This window comes from Notechis scutatus, chromosome 1 (genome assembly GCF_049901735.1).
Source record: "Notechis scutatus isolate UNSWTSFEM ecotype Mainland chromosome 1, rNotScu1.2, whole genome shotgun sequence".
Taxonomy (NCBI): domain Eukaryota; kingdom Metazoa; phylum Chordata; class Lepidosauria; order Squamata; family Elapidae; genus Notechis; species Notechis scutatus.
Window position 1 is genome coordinate 88,051,009 of NC_142009.1, and position 22,854 is coordinate 88,073,862.

At 34.8% G+C, this 22,854-nt stretch overlaps 1 protein-coding gene across 7 annotated transcripts; it reads left to right on the top strand.

Annotated features, from left to right (window-relative positions):
- The first annotated feature begins 1,677 nt into the window (after positions 1-1,677).
- FBXO30 (F-box protein 30) lies at positions 1,678-22,829 on the top strand. 7 transcript variants are annotated; one of them, XM_087970430.1, is made up of 7 exons: positions 1,678-1,815; positions 12,063-12,107; positions 12,399-12,491; positions 13,354-13,393; positions 15,862-15,950; positions 17,350-19,474; positions 20,219-22,829. In XM_087970430.1, the coding sequence occupies exons 6-7, from the start codon at positions 17,438-17,440 to the stop codon at positions 20,420-20,422; spliced, it is 2,241 nt and encodes a 746-aa protein (XP_087826556.1). In that variant the 5' UTR covers positions 1,678-1,815; positions 12,063-12,107; positions 12,399-12,491; positions 13,354-13,393; positions 15,862-15,950; positions 17,350-17,437; the 3' UTR covers positions 20,423-22,829. The 7 variants fall into 7 exon arrangements, with proteins under 7 accessions (XP_087826556.1, XP_026522005.1, XP_087826565.1 ...); XM_026666220.2 differs by having other exon boundaries at positions 17,422-19,474; XM_087970418.1 differs by lacking the exon at positions 1,678-1,815 and adding an exon at positions 1,835-2,583 and having other exon boundaries at positions 17,422-19,474.
- The last annotated feature ends 25 nt before the right edge of the window (positions 22,830-22,854 follow it).

The following is a 22,854-nucleotide window of genomic DNA, read 5'->3' on the forward strand; positions in this document are numbered from 1 at the left end:
GGAGACCTCCATGTGTTCCGCTTAACATCAACTACACAGATTGTGGAACAAGAAAGGTAATATATATACAACACTATGGCAGTTTTTAAATTGTTTATAAACTTGCTCCTATGCCTCAGTTGTTTTCCAAACTGTTATAAAGATCTTCAGAATCCTATAAGCATTTAATTATACATGAAGTTAAAGAGTTAATTGTTTTGTCACTTAATTTTGAAAAAGGTGAAATCTTATAAATACAATTCTGGTATTTTAAAAGTATTTTGAGAATATCCAATAGTATCAAAAGAGCCTAAGCTTCTAAGAACATATGGAGATATACCATTCATGAGGTGTGCAGCTTACCTTGTCTGTTCCATACAAATGGAACATAAAGCAGGCAGCCTGCATCACCTACATGGGTGAAACCAGGATGTTTTAAAGAAACTGCAGTTTTTGTAGAGAGTTGGATATTTTAACATTTTAACTGTGTCACACCTATTTTGGGGCCTATAGGACAGATTTCTGTGCATTTCTTCCATCAGGTTACTGTGCTGGAAAAGTTTGATGGAAAGCTTTGGGAGCAAAATTAATTGGGCCAACATTACAGGATAACAGGTTTGCACTATTATTTCTAACTCTTCCCCATAAAAAACGTGAAATATAAAATTATTTCTGTGCATGTATAGAGTCTCTCCCTTGCAAATCACCAGATACGCATCATACGGAATTAAGAGGGTTAACCTGCAGAGGAATTGATCACCCATTTTTCCCCACAGCTGCTCTGGAAAGAAATATAGCAAACCCCATGTGAAACTAGATACTACCTGTGATATGGCTATCATAGAAACCATGGTCCATGGTCTTCAGTACTGCCCTGTATTGCTAGTCCTACAGGAACATTTACCACTAATTAATTGCCCCTCTTTTACTTACATTTCCAAGGCACTCTGATAACTCTGATTATCTGTTAAATAACCCAGGGAAATTTCTTTAAAAGGAGCAAAAATTATGTGCTAATATTCCTTGTTATTTGGGTATAGTTTTGGTTCATTTTATTGATTGTACTTTTATTGGTCAATGACTAAATTGAAGTTCAAACTATGGGTAGCAAATTAATTCAATAAACTTTTACTTGTACAAATGCATAACACTGTATATTTCCACTTAAATTTTGAAAACTTTATGGAGACATTTTTTCCTCTAGCAGTTAGAATAATTTGCTTGACTTGGGGTGCAAAGTGCCAAGGCAATAGTAATGACTGCTTTAAAAATCATATTCAAGTCCTTCATCTCTGTGTCTTGCAATTTTCAGCTTTACAGTAATTGTAATTTGGTTTGAAACCCGTTGCTCTACCCCAATAAACGATCCAGTTGGTGATGTTCTCTATTCCATTCAAGAGAGGCTGGTGGCTTACCATAAAGTGGAATTTACAACTGTGATTTTCAATCATCAGTCATCAACCTCTCGTTAGCTAATAAAAGAATATTTAATGTTTCACTAAACACCGCGAGCGAGCCTAACGCCACATACCAAAAGCGGCGCAACTACCAACTTTGGAACAACACCCTCCTGCTCCTTGGGGGACCGTGGTGGTGTTAAGACAGTTGCGTCTTACGTCATTAACGAGACTGGCCGCGACGTCTTTACAGGCCCCGCCCCTCTCACCGACGCTCCCGCTGGCGTGGGAACGGAGGGGAGGGGCGAAGGAACGGCACCCGGAACGAGGCCTTCTCTGCCCCGCCCCTCACCGGAACGAGCCCGAGAACGTCTCAGCGACGGGTAGTGTACCGTTTTGGGGCTCGTTCACACGCAGGAGGCGGAAGACCGGCTGGGCGGTGAGTCCTTAAGTGCTCCAGAGGCGGAGGGTCCGGGGCTCGGCCGGCTGCTGCTGCTCCTGCTCCTCCTGGGACCGGACGACTAAATCCGCAGAGCGGGGCTGTCGTTCGTGCTGTTTGCTTGCGGCTGGGGACCTGCCCAGGCGAGCGGGGTCCGGGGCCTGCCTAGGGCAGGCGGTCACAGCCTCTTGGAAAACCGGGAGAGAAGGGGTTGCCGTCGTTGTTTGACAGCTGGTGCCTTTATGAGGTGGCCCGGGGAGCCCGGCGCCTGCTTGGCCGGTCGGTGGGGGTGAGGAGAGGAGAGGGGGGAGGCTTTGGTCTCCGATGCCTCGGCAGGGTCCGGTGGGAAAGGATGGAAGAAGGCGTTATGTATCTGCCGGGGTACATATTTCTTCTCTTGACGCCCCCCCGCCCCCCCTTCTCCTCCTCCACCACCACCACCACCCGGGAGAATGGCAGAAGAGTAGGGGAGGGTGTGGAGATTGAGGCCATCTCCTTCTTCATCCCGGGCTCTTGAGTATCCACATCGGTCCTTACAAACGAGAAGGTGCGCAGATTCACACAACAACGTCGGGCACGCCCAACTCGGGCTGCTCCAAGAAAGAGCTCTTTTGTTCGCTGCGCCCGGGAACGAACAGCTGCGAGTCCATCGCCGTCTTCTTTTTTCTTCTTTAGCCCTTTTCCGACTTTCCTTCAAGGCGCGAGGTAGAAATAATTCCGTCGAAGGTTTCCTTTTATGGGGCATTCAAAAGGAATTAAGGAAACGGAGTAAGCAGGAGCGCAGCCCTCTTCTTCTGTATTAACCTCTAGAATAAATACCGAGACCAAAAAATAAAATAAAATAATGCCCCGTGAGGAAAACTTGTGCCTTAAAAATGGAGGCACCCTTGTCTTTAACTGTGGAAAAGGGGTGTTGTACCAGTCCTGATTTGTTTGTAAGGATAAACAGGATGGTTGTTTTTTTTTAAGAAGTGCTGCAGTCTTGTAGGTGCAGGAAATATATTTTTAAAAAGCTTTTTTCTCTGTTGAAAGTTAAGTAGGCCCGATGAATCTGAAAGCTAGAGACAACATAGAGTCAGAACTGCAGCTAGTTTGGACAGCAAATGTTTTTAATCTAAACCACAAAACGGGACACTACTATGCTTCTCCTTGTTCAGTAAATCAGGAAGCAGTTCATCCTTGGGCTGGTATCTGAGGGAACCGTACAAAATCTTGGGGGAAAAAATTACATGTCAAAACCTCTAGCAATGAAAGAATTTTATTTAGTGTGCCTAGCTCTGGATGTTAGTGAAAATGGAAGAACGAATAGCAAATTCATTATCAGATATGAATGTATCATATAATAATGCTTTGACTTTAGCTGAGTCACAATGGTCAACAGTTCTTTGAAAATCAAATTTGGAATACTTCTTAATTCAAGTAGAGTATTATAGGCTAAGGACTACTGTGTAAGCTAAGAAACTTGGAATTAGTGTTTTCATTGGGGGGGATGTGAAGGAACCATGTTTTATTTTGAAATACTGTCTGCTATTTAAGCTCTTCTATGTTTTCTTCCACAATAAGGTTCCCCCCCCCCCCCGAAGTTCTTTTCTGAAATCATAGGATGAAATAAAACCCCCAAATCATATTCAGGTAGAGTGTGAGTCTTAGTGATTTTATGAACATGTCCATATAATATTCTGGGAAGAAATACTAAAATAGTTTGAAATTGCTTTTTTCTGAGATATTTTTTTCATTTCCCCATCTGCATTTCCAAGTCCAGAGGTGCTGCCACCTGCTGCACGTAGAAATGCATGATGTTTTTAAAACAAAACATGAACAATACAAACTTATACATATTGAGAAATAGTCCTTAAAACCATTCTTTGAGATCTGTAGTAATTATTTCTAAGTAGGTTTATGTACAATTGCCTCAATTCTGATTAAAAATATTTTAAATCACAACTTTTTAAAAAAACCCTATTTTCCAGATTAATTGCCATTCATATGATACCTAGGGGTTTCCTCTTGAATCTGTCATATGATATTTTCTGTTAGGTTAGCTAGGACAGTGAAGAAATATATTGGTGGCTGCTGGTTAAGTAGCTACAGGAAGTCCTTGATTTATGACCACAGTTAAGCCCAACATTTCTGTTAAGTGAGTTTTTCCCCATTTTACAACCTTTCTTGCCACAGTTGTTAACTGGAACTGATAAGGTGGTAACCTGGTTTTTAAATGAATCTAGCTTCTTCATTGCTTGTCAGAAGGCTGCAAAAGGTGATCACACGTCCTTATGGCATAGCAACGGTCATAAATATGAAACAGTTGCCAAACATCTGAATTTTGATAACATGATCATGGGGATGCTGCAATGGTCATAACTGTGAAAAATGGTCATAAGTCACATTTTTCAATGCCGTTATAACTTTGAATAGTCACTAAACAAACTTTTGTAAGTTAAGGACTACTTGTATTACCACAGTGAAAAACATGTCGATGAATAACTAGACATGAAGCATAGAAGTGTTTGTTGTACTTTCAGATCATAGTTGATCAGAAGTAAATAATTTAAAAATATATTTCACACCTAATTTGCATTTCTTCTTTTCTGGAAGCTGTTTTACAAGATTTTAAAGTATGTTTTTATTTTATTTAAAATACATTACGGTTCTGATTCAGAGAACTTCTGTAAATGCTGACAGGTAAATTATTGTGTACAGGAAGTCATGGATGAACAGAGCATTGACAATTCTTTTTATTGAGTTGAAGAGAGATATGTGTCTGGAATCTGTTGTTCCTAAATTAAGTGTAAATCTCCTCCCCTCCCAAAAGAACATCAATGAATAAATGTGCAAGGTTTTCTGAGCAGCTTTTCTTGTCTATTCTAGTTTAGAAAACTGTCAAATGTTGTAATATAACTTATAGCAATGAATATTTGAGAGTATTTAATTTTCTTATTATGAAGTTATATTGTCTGAATTAAAATTCAGTATTCAATAATTTCCAGTCTCAATAGACAGATGGTTTATTTCTGTTTTTAGCAATAGCATTTGTATCTTTGAGTACAGAATAAGCTGTTTGCAGTCACTGAAATGTAACTAATATGTACATAATTATGCTACATTGTTTGTTTTTCAGATATTCAGGGGCTTGCATATTAAAGAATTGATATTTTTATAGCACTTTATCTAAATTTTCAATATTTGTTTTCAGAGAAACAGTTTAGCCAGCACCTTTATTTAGGCTTTTTTTTTAAGTGTCTATATATATATCAATTCCCCTAGAGCTTCAAATCAGAAATATTGCTTGATGGAAATAAAATATAATATTGATGTAGATGTAGATGTTTGACAGTTTGATCTAGTAGTTAAAGTTCCAGATCATAAACCTATAATTTCTAGTCTTACCTTAGGCAAGAAACACAGGTGGGTGATTTTCGGCCAGTCAATCTCTTTTCAGTCCATGATATCATGCTTAGGCAACAAGCCCTATGGTCAATCCCTGTCCCAACCAATGGATTGACGGAAGAAAATTGAAAAAAAAAAGGAAAAAGTAGTTTTTTGATATTGAACCCAAATACATGTAGGTTTTTTTTAATGATTTATTATAAGATTGTGTTCTAATAATCTAAGTTCGAATAAAATATACAAATAGACCCTCAAATGAACAGACATAAATTTTGTAGACTTCAAATAAAGTGGTTAGTTTTTTGTTTTAGACATCATCCACCAAAGGTAATCCTTGACTTATGACCACAATTGAGCCCAACATTTCTGTTCCTAAGCAAGACAGCTGTTAAGTGAATTTTGCCCCATTTTATGACTTTTCTTGCCATAGTTACGGGAGTCATTGCAGTTGTTAAGTTAGTAACATGGTTGTTTAGTGAATCTGGCTTCCTTATTGACTTTGCTTGTCAGAAGGTAGCAATAGGGTATCACATGACCATGGGGGTGCTGCGATGGTCGTAATGTGAGAAACAATCATAAATCACTTTTTTCAGTACCGTTGTGACTTTGAAAGAAAATCATTAAATGAATTATTGTAAGTCAAGGACTACCTGTATTTTTCATGAAGTAATCCAGATGATTTGTCATTTGGATCAATTTACATAACTTACCATTTACATTTTGAAATTGTTTTTAAACATTCATGGCTTGTGATACTGTCTGATAAATCATTTATATATAATACATCTTCAGTGTCTGTGATTCTGAAAGTTGTTGCTGTCAAAATAGATTAAATCTATTCTTAATGTGTAGTTGGCAAAGTTTAGAGTAATGTGTAATAGCTTTGCTATCTCATTTCATATATTAGATCTGAATATTTCTTAATCATGAAAGCAGTCAAAGTAGCAACACCAATAGCACATATATATTGCTCCATAGCGCTTTACAGCATGCTCTGAATGGTTTATAGAGTCAGCATATTTTCCCCAACAATCTGGGTCCTCATTTTACTATCCTTGGAAGGATGGAAGGCTGAGTCAACCTTCAGCTGGTCAGGATTGAACTTTTCCTATCTTTGGACAGAGACAGGCTGCAATACTGAAATCCTTCAGAGTGACTATTGCCCATGTGATAGGTCATTTTAGGAGAATTGCTAAATGGGTTGTGAAAAGCTGAAACTTGCCAGTAGGTATCCTTGACTTGGTAGAATTTCATACATTTGTGTAGTGAATTATACTCTTATAGAGAATTGATAATTACAATGTTTACCTCACAGAATCTGGTGCAAACTTGGGGCTCAAGTGAGTAAATGCCTTACATGTTGAAAGTAGGCTGTTTGCCTCAGTTACCTCTGCTAGAGGTTTTTTTTTTTTTCAGATTGCTTCTCTATTTTTACCAATTTTGGTTTTGATATTTTTCTGTTTAAATTTTGAGGAAAACAGCAGCTGTTAATGAACAAGTGGCAAACCCTGATGCAATGTGAAGTCTGAATTAATCTGGTAAATAAGAAGATAATAATTTAAAATAAATTAATAAAACATGAAATAATAAAAATAAAATAATAAAATGATTATCAAAAGTAGAATTAAAATTCAACCATCAGTTTTAAATCTGTTGCACTAAGTAACTGGTTACCAAAGAGGTAAATGGTATTTGGAGTGTTTTCTGTTTCAAGTCATTAATATGATCTTTGTTGTTGATATAAACATTGGTGATTGGGTTGTTTGTTATAGTTGGAATTCTAGTTGTGCTAGCCGACTTTCCAAACATGCTTTGGCAACTGGAGTCAGCTGATTGTAATATGTACAATAACATCAGGTGGCCTGAACCTTCTAAGAGCAGTGTACATCTCACCAGAACTGTGTGTATTTTTAGGTTTCTTGGTTGGTAACAGGCAAGCACACGTACTTCAACGTATCTGATGAACTGAACCTATTTGCTGACATTGCCTAACCAGAAATGAACAGCTGTTTTTCACAATTTGATCATTAATGAGGCACAGTATATCAAAGGTTATTATTCTGTTATTATGATTGTATACTTTAATTGCAGTAAGCGAAACTTGGTTCTTGCAAGCAAGTATGCGGTGACAGTGTAATTAAATATACATTGCTGAATAACAAGTCAGCTCCTTATGCACACATTCTACTCCCTGTATTTCCCATGTTTATTTTCTAATTTTACCCAATAGACAGAAATAGTTTGTGTCTCAAATCAATAATTATTTATATGCAAAAGTATAGTTGAACTGTATTAAAAGTTGATATTGTTGGCTGGAAAAAATCACAGAAATATTTAACAACCTTTGGAAGAAAATATTTCAAAATCATGCTCATGGATTTGGCTCCAGTTCATTTGAACGATTTTTCAATTTTAAACCCAGCAGTGATTTAGTCTATAATCATCCATTAATAGTGAGAGAGCCAAAAGTATTTTCTAAAATAATAAGTCCCTCAAGTGCATTGCTAAAGTTTTAAAAGTTTATTGCAGCTGATAACAGTATAAATACTAGCACTTCAAGAAATTTGAAACAAAATTGTAAAGAGCATATGGTAGAAATCCTCAGATGAAATAAATTACATACATTGCAAAAGATTTAAGCATCTCAGTATTTTTTTCCCTTGCTTTTCTTGGATATGATAGAGGTATTTTGGCTAATCTCACTAAGGTTGTCTTTTGGAAGATTTATTAAAATATGTTAGTTATATCGAATACTCTTTCAACAATATCTCTGTAGATGGAAATGTTCTCTCATTAAACTTGCATTGAAAATTTACGGGCTTTAGAAACTTGAGATGAAAGAACCCTTGCTATACTTCATTTACAGCTTCCAGGAACTGAAGGATGGTATTGTTGCAATTTAAGACACTAGTGTTTACAAAACAGCAGCGGATGATTTATTTCATTTTCAATACTTTTTTCTTGCATTTTTGTTCTGTTTGTTAGTATTTTTTTTTAAATGCAGATTTAATTGGAAACTAATAAAATAAGTAAAGGTGACACATTTACAGGAACTCTGGTCAAGTGCTTACCCACCAAAGTGAAGGGATATTAGTACATCTTAATTATCAATTAAGGGAAAATTCTGTACCGGAACTTCATTATCCATGACTTTGTATTCTGGGATTTCAGATATCTACCACTGATGAAATAAACCATTATCTGTGGTAAATCTTTTGCCTGTCTGCAGTTTTTGGCACTCAGTTCTGAACCCCATCATTATGTACATGTGCAAAATGGTACAGATTTGGCTTCTGTCCCCCAATTTCCCAGTATTCTACACTGTTTTGACCTTACATGGTCATTCTCTTCCTGCACATACTTCTTCCGTAATGAAAGTGAGCAAGCGTATAACAGAGAACTTTGCAGAGAGATATGGCAAATGTTCGTGCAAGCTTTGCCTTTGAGAAAAAAGGTAAAATTCTGCAGCTGGGGAGTGCCATAGAGGATAAAGTGTTTTTCTTTGACCCCTTAATGGATGACAGCATCAAGGCAGAAGTTGCTTTTCAACTCTGTAAGGACAGGTTCTGAAAAGCAAGATCTGGCAAAGCGTAATTATCTGCTACTTTTGAATATAATCACACCCACCCCAACTAAAGTTCCATCAGGAAACAATACTGACAGTTCAGAGCAGGAGCAAGTGGAGGAGTACTCCCCTTCTTCAATATTTTGATTCAATAATTTTATAGACTATTCTTATTTCAACTTTTTCCTTATATTTTTCATGATTTTTTTTTTTGGGGGGGGGGTAATTTTTGGGGTCATTTTCCAGGTCTCACTCCCAAGTCTCATAGGCCTGCTGATTCATAAGTGGTATCATTAACCATGATTATATGCTGGACTGTAACTATTATGAATAAAAAGGTCCAACTGTATTGCAATTATATGATAATTGAATGCTACTTATGGGACAATGTAGTCTTTTGAATATCAGAGGACAGCCTCTCTGACTCCAAGAACTGGATTAATGCTAAGATTATGAAGAATTAAATAGTAAACCATGAAAGGTTGTAAAGTATTAACAAAGCTCTGCATTCTTTGCCAGTATTTGGTGTTCTGGTGCATGTTACTGAACACCCGGTTGACAAGAGTGTCCTATGAAAGTGTGCAACATCACATCAACATTAGTTACAATGTCACAATGTCATAATCTAACTACAGAATTACTACAAATCTATAAATATTCCTATATCTGACTATTTTGTGTGTGTGTGTGTGAAAAATGCAAAATTTTTGTCAGATTATTTCCCCAGACTTTTAAAAATCAAATATGCACCTGTTGCAATAGCCAAGAAAGTAACATCTTCTTCTGATCTTCATGTAGTATTGTGAGCATGTTACTAATGCATCTGGAAATCTTTTGGATAAAAATGCTTGAGAAGGGAAGGCTGATTTGGGGGATATATCTGCTTTTCTTTCATCTACTTCCTGATCTAAACTTCCCTATCACAAAATGCTTTCTAACTGGACATTTGTTACCAGTTCTTGGATACAAGTGTTTATCAAGTATTGATAAATTTGATAATATTAATTAGAATAAGTGGCCTCATTATTTAGTGCTTTATTTGATTTATATCTCACTTCCCTATTCATTCTTAAGTTTAATATTTTTAAAATAAAGATTAGAAATTAGAAAATTAAAAAAATGCTAAAGTTAATTAATGACTTGACAAAGATATGGTTTTTTCCAATTCCTAAAGGCAGAGATAGTCAGGAGCCAAATAAAATTACTGAGGGCATGCATTCCATAGCTTGGGACTGACATAGGATTTAATTTTATATTGTCCTTCTTTCCAGAGTAACCAGAGCAAATTGCACATGAAATAGAGGTGTGGAGAAGGAGAGGAGAAATGCTAGACTTAGAGAAATCAGGACAGTGACATAATTATTAATAATAAGTAACAATTAAAAAGAAAAGTTATTTTATATATCATGCATCAGCATAACAACAGAGAGGCACTATTGTATTATCCTATACGTTCCAAAGTGAAGAGCAGTTTCAGTTGTTCATTGAAAAAGAATAATGATCTTGGATGAGAATTCTATAATTGCTACAACTAGCACTGGGAAAACCCTATTTTTGACCTCTGCACAATAAGCTGAACCAGCCAATGGGATCATGATCTAAGCCTTTGAAATTTGATCTAAATACATCAGTCATATGACATTACTTGAAGCATATATAACCTAGGGCTATATAGACCAATGTTATAACAACTTTAATTAGGTCTGGTGGCTCAAGGACAACCAATGTATTGTTTATAGGAAAAGTGCTTTATGGTCCCATATAACTGTCCCACATAACAAAGAGACAACTTTGTTCTGAATCAGACATCTACAACAGTAATCCTACATGGAGTATATAGTTCTATGCAATAAAAAGATTATTAGAGTGCTCCCTGGTTGACTACAGACTAAATTCCCAGGTTTCTTTCTGCTGCACCTTTGTGTTATCTGACTTTGGCTTTAGTTTATTTATGCTTATGAATCCACCAGAGACTCAAGTGCCTGTACAATCTTTCCTGATTCAATCCAAAAGGAGAAATAGATACTGAAATCTTCAGATAAACATCGTGCAGATGAAGAAATTCTACATGTAGATATCTCATGGTTATTGGGTCTACAGGCTGCTTGCCGAGAGTTTCAGAAGATTCAGTCACATTTCTCTCATAGTAATCATTCAAGGCAGCAGAGCTCTGTATTATATACAGGTCTGAAATAAAAGTCTAATGTAAGTACCTTCCCACCATGCTTATAATTGGACAGCACTTTCCCCAATTAAAAAATATTTGAAATATTTGCAACTGCCATTTGTTGCCCCAAATTTCAAAATCCAGAGGATTATCACTTCTTACGTTGCAGTGGGCCTAATTTTTCACAAAGGGTTACTGACTCTCCATGGACCCATTCAAGCTGTCCATGTTGAATTTTCGAAATCAGAATACAGGTAACTAACCCTCAGAAGTGTCTTGTGTACTTCTAGTCAAAACAACTGAAACTGATTTTATACCTTCTGATCAAATGGCACCCCCTTCCAATCAAAAATATCTCCAAGAACTGTGTCTAAGAGCTGATGTGAGCAATGTGAGACATTTCCTCATGGCTAGTCTTGAACAGATCAGATCCACACAACTTCCCCCCTCGAAAGCCCTGTAATGATGGTGAAGAAGTGAGCTCTTTTTAAAAAACCATCTACCACAACTGCTATTCCACACTAAAGGTTTGAGCGTGCACCATGGTATATGCCTAATTTAATTCACTACTAAATATGCAGCATTTATGCTCTTATCAGCTCTCGGATTGTAACAATACACCAGATAGTACTGATCAGGGTCTCTGAATGATTAATCACTGAGACTGGAAAACCCCGCATAGCATCTAGGAATTCCTTAGATTCTGTAAGTCTCTTGAGTCCTTTCTCTTGCCGAGAAACTCATTGCCAGCTCAAATTTTGCCAGCTCATTGCCAATCTGTTCTATTTCCAGAAAGCAGATTGAGTATGCTCAGTAATATATGTTAAGAGATTGGATCATTTTTGAATAAATTTGCAATTATTTGTATGGTGGACTTCTGTTGCATGGGCAGACAAATCTGAGTTGTGTATATAGCCCATATATGTTTCATTGTCTCACTTTTCTCTAGTTTATCAAGAGAAAATTCCTTTGTAAACAAATAACTTCTTTTGCTTTGAAGTTCAAATTAGTATTCAGATGATTGTGACTGGGCAGTTTTTCCTCCGATCATCACAGTGTATTTCAAAGAATAAAACTGTACTAAAACAGAGGTGACATTTTATTGAACTTAATTTGTTTTTGTTGCAGGAGGAAAAAGACCCACAACAGCTGAAAATCTATTCTGGCAATAAGGTAATACAGCAAGAAGATTAAAAACATATGGAGAGGAAGAAAGTAGGAGAGAAGCACTGAATAGAAACATTACATGGGGAGGAATTATTTAAAATGTTATGTTAGATTACAGTTTTAATCATACATTTGTGTTGTTTACTTGGTTGCAGTTTAATAAATTAAGAGAGAAAAGTTACTTCAATCTTTATAATTTAAAAAATTAAGGGGAATTTTTGTTCATCTAGTGATATTCCAGATGTTGCTTTATGGTTTTTTTAAAGAACTTATCCATATGATTCTGTATCTTTGTAGTGTTTTAGCTGTGCCGCCATCTAAATATAATAAGAATGGAGATTATACAAAATAACTTCACTGCTGTATTGTTTCTTGGAAAGTTGTAATCTGGTAAGTTGATTATTTCTATTCTTTTTGTGCCTTTATATTTTTAGCTCATTTTCTATTGAGTAAATTTTACGCCAAGTGATAGGTTCATTTCTAGCACCATATTTTTTTAAAGGGTTCAGACAAATTCCAACCCATTCTGAAAATAACAGAATGATCATGGAATTTGAAAATACAAACACCTATGCAAAAAGGTGAAAGTTTAATAATGTCAAAAGTGTCAGGGATAAGGATGCATTATAATAATTGCATTATTTCAGTATCTGAAATGATCTGTCATACCAGAGAGTAAAATTTTAAATAATGGCTTAAATTTACTAAAAAGCAAGTGAAGGTTAAGACTAAATATATTTAAATTATTTATTTAGAGATCAATCCTTCTTTATTGGATCTGTTTAAAGCTGGAAAGCCTTCTGTTGTAGATCCATCCATCCACCCAATTTATATGGCCACCTATCTCAGTGATATGATTCTGAGCAGCAACCAATCACCTGAGAAAAATTATAATAGATGTTAACATAACCAGTAAATGGGCTCTTAACATGCTCAGGATGGGTGGGTGTTGACCCAAGCACAGAACCAGTCTTCAAGGATAGATTATCTGTGTAATAGCTAAATTAATAGATGCTTATTGATATGTTTCATACGTTTAGTATTTCAGCTCCTATTAATTAAAAGAGTACAGTTGGTACAGTTTATTCTTTTTTGCTGTGGGCTATCTGTTTTAGAGTAAGATGGAAGTTTATAAATTTTATTCACATGTGAAATATGAATCAGCATCAACTAGGTACTGTAATGTTGCAATAATATGTAGGAGTTTTCTAGAAATATATGTTTAATTGACTAATGTTTTTTTCTCTTTCAGGACTTCTTATGACTTAGGACTTTTCAGAGGACAGATTCAAGTATGTATACATATACATATACAACATTTGGTTTCTATAAAAATACTTAAATATGGGAAAAAACCTTTGGAATATTGTATTATATTGTATTTATACATATAATGCAGAATGCCAGAAAGTAGTGTCTAATTCTTGGTAATTTAATTCATATCTGATGTCAGTATTCAAAGTATGTTCACATTTTTTCCCCATAAAGCATACATTCCAAACATCATTTATAATTATGGCTTACTCTTACTCTCCAAATTTGAATTGTCTTGCTCAAGTAAGAGTTGTTGCAATATTGGAGATGTGGGTAAGATTTTTTTTAAGGTATTATTTGGTTCCTTAGTTATTTAGGTGTTAATTTGCTTTTAAATGAGCTTTATTAGGGAGTTTCCAACACATGCGATGTGAATATTCTCCTCCCATTCTAACCTTTTCCTCTTTAGAATCAGGATTTCTATATATTTTTAGGGTATGTAGCATATTGGAGCTCAATGGAAAAAGTGTTAGTTAATTAGACAAACTTAAGGAAGCCATTTCTTATATAGACATAGGATCACACTGTTCATTACTGACAATAATTTATTGCAATTTTAGATATTGCTGATGCACTTGGACCACATCATAAAACTGAATTATGTTTAAAGAAATAAACAAAGGAAGGATATTGTTAAAATAGTTTTTAAAATAGTAGAAGATTTTGGTAAGATAGTTGTTATTTGTAAGAACACAAAGGAGTTGGAATATCCTACATAGACAAATTAGTGAATCTTAAGGTATATTAAAGTTGTTTTTTATGATCTTAACATGAAAATAAGGTAACAGAAGCTTTTAATTCATGTTTATTAGGCATTCCAAAGGATATGTAAAAATGACTGTAAACCTCACTATGTTAAAAGTGGGTGAAGAGTCTTAAGTTAAACTTTAGCCTGTTCAGTCTGATATCCATACATTTATTTATATGGTGTAATGAAAATACTGAGTAATATTAAATAGTTAGATTTGACATATTTAAAATGGATGTTAAAATGGGTTGATTTTTTTTTATATGAAATCTTTTTATTTTCCTTTTTTGGTTGCAAATGAGCGTCAGCTCACAAAAACTTATTCCTTTTAATAAAATCTGTTAGTTTGAAAAGGTGCTATCAGACTTCTTTTTGAATGTTAATAGTCATCTATATAGTAAATGAAGGAGCTAAAAACATTTTGTACTTGAAGATTTTGTTCATGTTTTAGATTCTATTGTATAATCAGGAAGTTTAAACTGATTTATCAATATGTTTTTAAAGATTTTTTTTAATTTATAAGGCTGACCTTATAACTAGTGGCCTTATTCAGATATATTGTGAAGCCATAATATGTGGGTTCATATATCCTGCCAAAAAACAAAAAACGTTATGCTTTAGCACTATGAATTAAGCCTGGATGCTGGTAGGCAAAGGCACAATCCCCCCCCCCCCCATTTTCCTCCCCAAAAACTAAGGCCGATCACATAGTTTCGTAGTGAAACATGGGTATAGAGCTAGTACAGAAATAAGACAAAGAGCTGTTTGTTAAAACTTACCGAAAGTGGTAATATGTCCACTCTGAATCCTCATTATTTGTAGAATTTCAGAATTCTGGAGGCCATTTTTTTCAACTATGGGTATTTTATTGTGATCTCAGTATAATGACATCATATTATAGTTATATATGCCATCAATTTTTAGAGTTTGGAGGAACAGTTCTGAGAGGAAATAAGTGTTTTAAGCCCTGCATGTATTTGTCATGCTTTGGAGTAAAGGTCCCAAATTATGCCACTGATTTTTTTCCTCATATTTTTCTATTAAAATCAGTGATGGGATTCAATTTTTTTTACTATCGGTTCAGTTGGCGTGGCTTGGTGGGTGTGGCAGGGGAAGGACACTGTAAAATCTCCAGTCAGAGGTGGTACTTGCTGGTTCTCCGAACTAGTCAAAATTTCCATTACCGGTTCTCTAGAACTGGTCAGAACCTGCTGAATACCACCTCTGATTAAAATCCAATGGCATTATCTGGGGGCTGCATATAGCATGAACCACCAGTTGCCAACTTATTTTGTTTTCTTGAAAATGTAATTTTCTGTAATCATATTAGTTTCAATCATGTTACAAATTTTGTTAAAAGTATATAAATGATAGTAAAAAAAAATTCCAAACAGTCCAATTCAAATGAAATGAAATATAAAAATGCAAACAAATTAACAAAATAGATGCAAAGACAAAGACAGATTCCAAGCTTGGGGGATATAATTTAGCAGCACAGTAATATCTTTTAAACTTAATTTTCTACCAAGAACCAGGTTAATAATATCCAATCAAGGCAAATTTACCATGAACATGATCAAAGCATGTGTACTGTTGTATCTTTGAAATATAACTATAATCTCTGTGTAAATGTATAACAAAGAAAAGACATGTCTTTGAAATTAGTTGGTGAATGATCAAAATTTCTTTTGGTGATAGGTGCCACCAGAAAAAACTATCATTATATTTACAGTGTCAGTAGGGATTGAGCTTTCTTCTATGCCAGCTATGAGCTCATCTGAAGAAAAGTAAGTTCAAACATATATTAATTTTATTTTCAGATAAGATTGGTCTTCAAGCTGGTGATTATTTTGAAATTAGATGTAACAATGTAATAATGCAATAATATAATAATACAATGCAAACTTAATAATAAAACAACATGCACTTGTCTTTAATACTGTTCAGATAAAATTTGACAGTATGTAAAATGATGTTGTAGGCTGTATTCTATTTATGTGCTGTAATACATTTTGTAGGTGATTCAAGAGAACCAGTTTGGTGTAATAATTGATGGGAGGTATTGGGTAAAGCACCAGACTAGAAACTGGAAACAGTGAGTTCTCCTGGCTTAGAAATGAAGCCAGCTGGATGACTTAAAGCTAGTCAGTCTGTCACCCTTAAGAAGAAGGCAGTAAAAACCTCTTCTAAAAATCTGGCCTAGAAAACTGCAATGACTTGTTCATATAGTTGCCAGGAGTCAACACTGACTCAAAGCTCCCAAGAAAAAAAAACCTGAAATATTTAACATATTTATATAGTTTACAATAGTATCACATCCATGTTGAATTTTGAGTAAGTCATAAGCCCAATAGATTTCTACATTTTACCACCAGATGAAAAATGAGAAATTGAAGAATTTCTACCATGTGATTCTAAATAGTTACAAAGTTTTTACATTATTGCTATAAATTGGAAGAAGTTTGAATAGCACCTTTTCCAACTAACGGGTTTTATTGTTTACTTCATCAATGCCATACCGTGGCTATACTGATGTAGGATTTAAATTGGGTTGAGGCAGGGGAGAAGGGAAACGAAAACAGGTTGGTTATGTAAATGCAGACTACATGTGAGGCAGATTAAAAAGTATCTTATCAATTGAAAAGTGTAATATTTGTTAGAATCTCATTGTGTTTGTTGAGATCTGTGATTGTCTGAATTTTTTTAATGTATGCAAGTTCATCTCTTGCTCAAAGGTGCGGGTGAAATTTCATTTTTCCAAAAGAGTCAGTTTGAGGTCTGCCATAGAGCATCCTGAGAGGTGTCTGGCTACCATAGCTATTGCCCTATAGTGTTCTGTCAATATAGAAGTTTCCCAACTTAATATGTATAAAAAATGAGCATGTAAAGACTCTAGTAAAAACTATTAATTTTGACAATTTAAAGACCTTTCTCTATTGTAAACTCCAACTTGCTTACTTTCCCAGATTAGTACATTTGGCACCAAAATTGTACTCTGCCTTTCTTTTCTTCTTGGCTTTACTCTTTTGTTACCTCATTTAAACTATCCATTGCATTGGATAGTTTAATTTTCTGCATTCAATTCTAAATTTCTTTTTGGGGGAAATAAAAGTATGCATTTAATTTTTAAAACAAGATGTATTCAAAATGTTCTTCTAATTTTGAACATGTTCGCTCTTGTTTTAGTTCCTTGCAGAAATAATTTGTTCTAACTTACAATCAAAAGCCTTGATATCTTCTCTGGCTTTCTACATCTAGAACTGAACCTGCCACCATGGAAGATCTTCAGCATTTACATTGTGTCAATTGTATTAGTCGGCGTTGTATGACCAGAACAGAAGCTGGGATTTCCTGTGACTTAATTGGCTGCCCTATGGTTTGTGGAGCAGTATTTCATTTATGTAAAGCTGAGGAGCATCGCCTTTTATGTCCACTTGAACGAGTGCCTTGTCTCAACAGTGGCTTTGGCTGCCCATTTACCATAACCCGAAACAAAATTGCTGAACATCTAGAAACCTGCCCTGCAAGTGTTGTATGCTGCACTATGGAATGGAATAGATGGCCAGTCAGTTATGCAGATCGAAAATCTTATGAGAATCTAAGTAAAGATGTTGATGAAATTGAACAGTTGGATATGGCTCTTGCCCTTCAAGATCAACGGATGCTTCTTGAATCTCTCAAAGTTGCAACTATGACATCAAAAACTCCTGACCCCATATTAAAACCTAGAGAACAATCTTCTGTTGTAAGTGCCCCAGATGCTACAGTTGCAAATGGGTTATTGCCTGTTGATGAGGAATCATTTGGTGCACTTTATCAAGCCACTGTGGAAACCACCAAAAGCTTAGCTACAGCTCTAGATATTCTAAATACTGCTACCAGCTTGTTAAGTTCAAAACTCAGTATCTTACCATGTAAAAGAAATACAGATTGCTATGTAAAAGAACACAGCAGCATGCAAACCATGGTAGAACATGATTCTGTAGAGGAAAATAACATGGGAGCAGTTGGTGGCATTAAGTTGGATATTTTGAATCAAAATGGACAATTAGAACAAAACGGGTCAAGTGACATTTGTTATGATACTACAAAACACTACAAACTGAATATGAACCTTGATAATATCCCTTTATGTAATGGTTTTCATCTAGATGATTCAAGCACAGAGGAACTGCAACAGAATGAAGAACTAAATAGATGTAATTCCAGCCAGTTTAATGTAGCAAATAGTATTCACAATGCATCTCCCTGTGATAAAGCAGCAAATGTTTGTAACTCAGTTCCTGTAGCACAAGTTAAATATGAAATACCTCTGCACAGCTTGTCTAATGGCACCACTGACCACATATATATGTCACATGACTGTAATGATGAACGACTACAGAGAGAAATAGAACAAGAAAAACTCAGAAATAATGTGTTTTCTTTCATTCCTCACCATACCTACAATTACTTGGCAAATTACTGCTTATCTGCATCAAAGGAAGACAAAGCAGTAGACACATCCGATTTGGAAATAACAGAAGATCCTATGGACCTTCAGGGAATAGATTTAATCACAGCAGCATTGCTGTTCTGTCTTGGAGATTCTCCTGGTGGCAGGGGAATATCAGATTGTCGTATTATTGATGGATACCATGTTGATTTTGGGACTCAGACCTTTTCTCTCCCTTCTGCAATTCTGGCCACAAATACAATGGTAGGGGAAATTGCTTCAGCATCTGCGTGTGATCATGCAAATCCACAACTCTCAAATCCAAGCCCTTTTCAGACTCTTGGGCTAGACTTGGTACTAGAATGTGTGACTAGATACCAAACAAAGCGTTCAATGTTTACATTTGTCTGTGGACAACTGTTTAGACGAAATGAATTTTCTTCACATTTTAAGAATGTACACGGTGATATTCATGCTGGCCTAAATGGCTGGATGGAGCAGCGATGTCCTTTGGCATATTATGGATGTACATATTCTCAACGCAGATTTTGTCCTTCAACACAAGGAGCAAAAATCATTCACGATCGGCATCTTCGGTCCTTTGGGGTTCAGCCTTCTATATCAACTGTGTTGTCAGAGCCTGATAAGAGATGCTGCTTAGGGCTGCATAGTGACAATCTGAGTAATCTTCCTTTTGAGGTCCTACAACACATTGCAGGTTTTCTAGATGGTTTCAGTTTATGTCAGCTGTCACAAGTGTCAAGATTAATGAGGGATGTGTGCGGAAGCTTACTTCAGGCACGCGGAATGGTCATCCTGTTGTGGGAAAAGAGGATATATCCAGATGGAAGTTTTTCATGGCAAATAAAAGAAAAGGTTTGTATATTGTGAGAACTTGCTTACCTCTGTTTTGAATTGGAATGATCTTTGCATAAAAAATGAGTCCTTCCAATATTTCTCTCTCAAGTGCTATGTGGGAGGCAGGTATCTAGAGCAGGTATCTAGGGAGCAGTGAGATAGAAACAACTTGGAAAACAGTATAACTAAATATAGTTAATATACTAGTAAATACAAGACAGAGTTCAACTTTCAGGGGATGGGCATACAGGTATCTGCCCTACAATATTCACTAGCTGCTTTCTGTATCCAGATTTTCAGTATCAGATGAGCTAAGTTAAGAGAATTAAAGCAACCAAAAATGTGTGTCCTAAAAATGGCAAAACCAAATGGAAATTTGAGAAATCAAGTTACTTTTTCAAAGCCTTATCAGCCAATATGCCTGTATTATTTTATAAATGAATATGGATAAATATATGTCATCATATTTCCATATTAGTTTGTAGGGTTTTCTTAATATTTGTACTAAAAATTGTGGCACATTTTTTACATTATCCTTCCCAGGAAAAAGTGTTTGGAGATTTTTTTAAGTGTCGTTATATAATAATTAATAATAATAATAATAATAATAATAATAATAATAATAATAATAATAATAATAATAATAATAATAATAATAAATCTATAGTTAACATTTGTGCTATAAATACCAGTTCTACATGACTTACACATGAGTGAGTCTTAATAAATATATCATTATGCTAAGAGAAATTTATTTTTTAGGTATGGCGATTCAGCACAGCTTTCTGTACTGTAAACGAATGGAAATTTGCGGACATTGTAAGCATGGCTGATCATTTGAAGAAATGCAGTTACAATGCTGTAGAAAAACGGGAAGAAGCTGTGCCACTGCCCTGTATGTGTGTCACAAGAGAACTAACAAAAGAAGGACGGTCGTTGCGCTCAGTCTTGAAGCCTGTACTTTAAAGATGAAGAATAATTCTATTTGCACACTCAAGCACCTGAAGTAACCTCTGGATGATCATTTTTGACACTTTATTAATTTACTAAATATGATTTCTGGATAAATTTGTCATAATGTACATAATGTTTTGAAGTGGCATTTATTTTTTTATAACATGGTCTGGTTAGAATGAACAAAAATTGCCTTAAAAATGGAACTTTCTGGTCAGGGGAGTTCTGTATGACTTTTTATCATTTGAAGGTTTCTTTTCTTTTTCTTTTGGAGTTTCCCTGACTAATTATCCATTTCTTTTTATTGACTTCAAGAGACATGCTCATCAAGCAAGACGTCTTTGTATAATTTTGTCTTTACAAATTTGAATGTAACATTGAATGCTAGTCAAAACTTAGCAGCATATGTTTTGATGAGTCTTTTCATTCTATTGATTGCTGTGTTCATATAAGCTGATACAGTGTTATTTAATGTCATTTCTTGTTAAGATTGCAAAGTGTGATTTTAGTGTTAAATGCAAAAGAATAGGAGCATAATCCACAAATATTTGGAGTTAGTATCAAAACTTCTAATTTAATGCAGCAAAATCCTATCAAATGAATCCTGAGATAGAACTTTTTTCCCCTAATAGTATCTTCTCTTGAAATTCAACACAAATTGCTACTATTAGCAGTTCAATGGAACAAAATTCTATTTTATTTCAGGCTCTAAATACCTAGACTAGAATTTTAGATCAATATACTTTCTTCCCTTTTTCATTGTTTGGTATTAATAAAAGGTAATTTTGAAAAAAATGTATTGTTTGCTGTAGTTAGCTATACAGGATTCATAATACTTAGATTAATACATTTAAGTTTTATGGTGTTAAGGTACATTCTGTTATGTTAACAAGTCTGGGTGTACCATGTGGTTTCAAGGCTATTTTATAGAGTGTTTAGGACTCATTCTCAGCACACTAAATTCCATTGGAATTTCTGTCCTAGCAAATGTGGTTAGGATAGTGCTCTTGATATGCCATCTTTATAAGATGAGAACTAATTCATTGGATAAAAAGTGTATTTTAAATGTTTATTTCATAATTCCATATTTTCCATAGTCTTCCATAATGAAGAAATTTTGGTGATTGTTTTGTCTACTTACAAAATGCCTTTGTTAATGATATTCAAAAGCTTTAATACCTATACTAGTTTATTGAGCTTGGTGCCACAAATTTTCAAAAACCAAGTTTATTTAAAAATAATACGTTTCAGTTTTAAAGAAGAAAGTATTGGAAAGTTAGCTATATATTGGTAATATGTAATTAAATCATTTAAATATACTTGATTTAAGGCTATGGATTTAAGACCATGTTGACATATAAATTTAATCTGGAAAGTAATTGTATTATTATTAAGCAGTTATATTAAAAAAAGCTAAGCCTCATTCTCTAGTGCCATATATAGCTAGATCATTAAGGAATATATTTTATATAGCCATTTTCTATAATGCCTGGATCTTGGGATCAGTTAATTATTTTCACAATGTTGCCTTTCTCTTTGAAGAACATAGGAGAAAAAGTTTCCTGTAATTAGTGGAATCTTCAGCTGCAAAAACACTTCTAATTTTAGCAGTTTAAAAAGAACGAAAGGTACATCATTATATTAGTTTTGATTACATATTGGATTTTTTGACCAAAGTTATGCCTCCGGTCAGGAAACTTGACCCTGATACATACAGAGATTTCATTTGCAATCTGTGGGCATGTATGCCTGTCTTCAGAAAAAGTACTATCAGCCTAAAACAACCAAGAATATTCATTCCACAAGTGTTGGATGCTATTTATGCATATATTGTTATTCATCAAATATTTTACCAATACATAAACCATTCTACCTTTTCCTCAAGAACAAATGGGCAAAGTACTGTATACGTTAGCCCTTATGTGAGGAGTATACTGTAATTGTAAAGGCTTCATGCAGTATTCAAGAAATCTCTTGGCTTCTAAAGAAGTGTGGATTAATCTATAATGCTTGGTTTATTTTTTTCACATTAAGCAGTTTGAACAGTTCATTCTTAATATTACTTGCATTTCTGCCTTCAAATTGTAATAGTTTCTTGTTTTATTCCTGGGTTATTAAACATTGCTGTAAAGAATATTTTACAGCAAACAGGAATACAATTAAAGGGTATCAATATTTTATACTGCTATGCAGTTTTCCAAAGTAGTAGTTTGTCAGTACTTAATTTCCTCTACAATAGTATACTTTCCATATTAAACTTACACTGCAACCTTTTCTAGTTTGTTCCATTTGAATTGCCTTTAAAACTTCACATATACAGCTGTTTTTCTTACTGGCAATCCATTACTTTGTTTTAATGTTCACTCAATGTTGTTTTTTTTGCAATGTTTAGTATAACTAATAAAAACACTTGACATTTCTTTGTTTAGCACATGATTTTTATT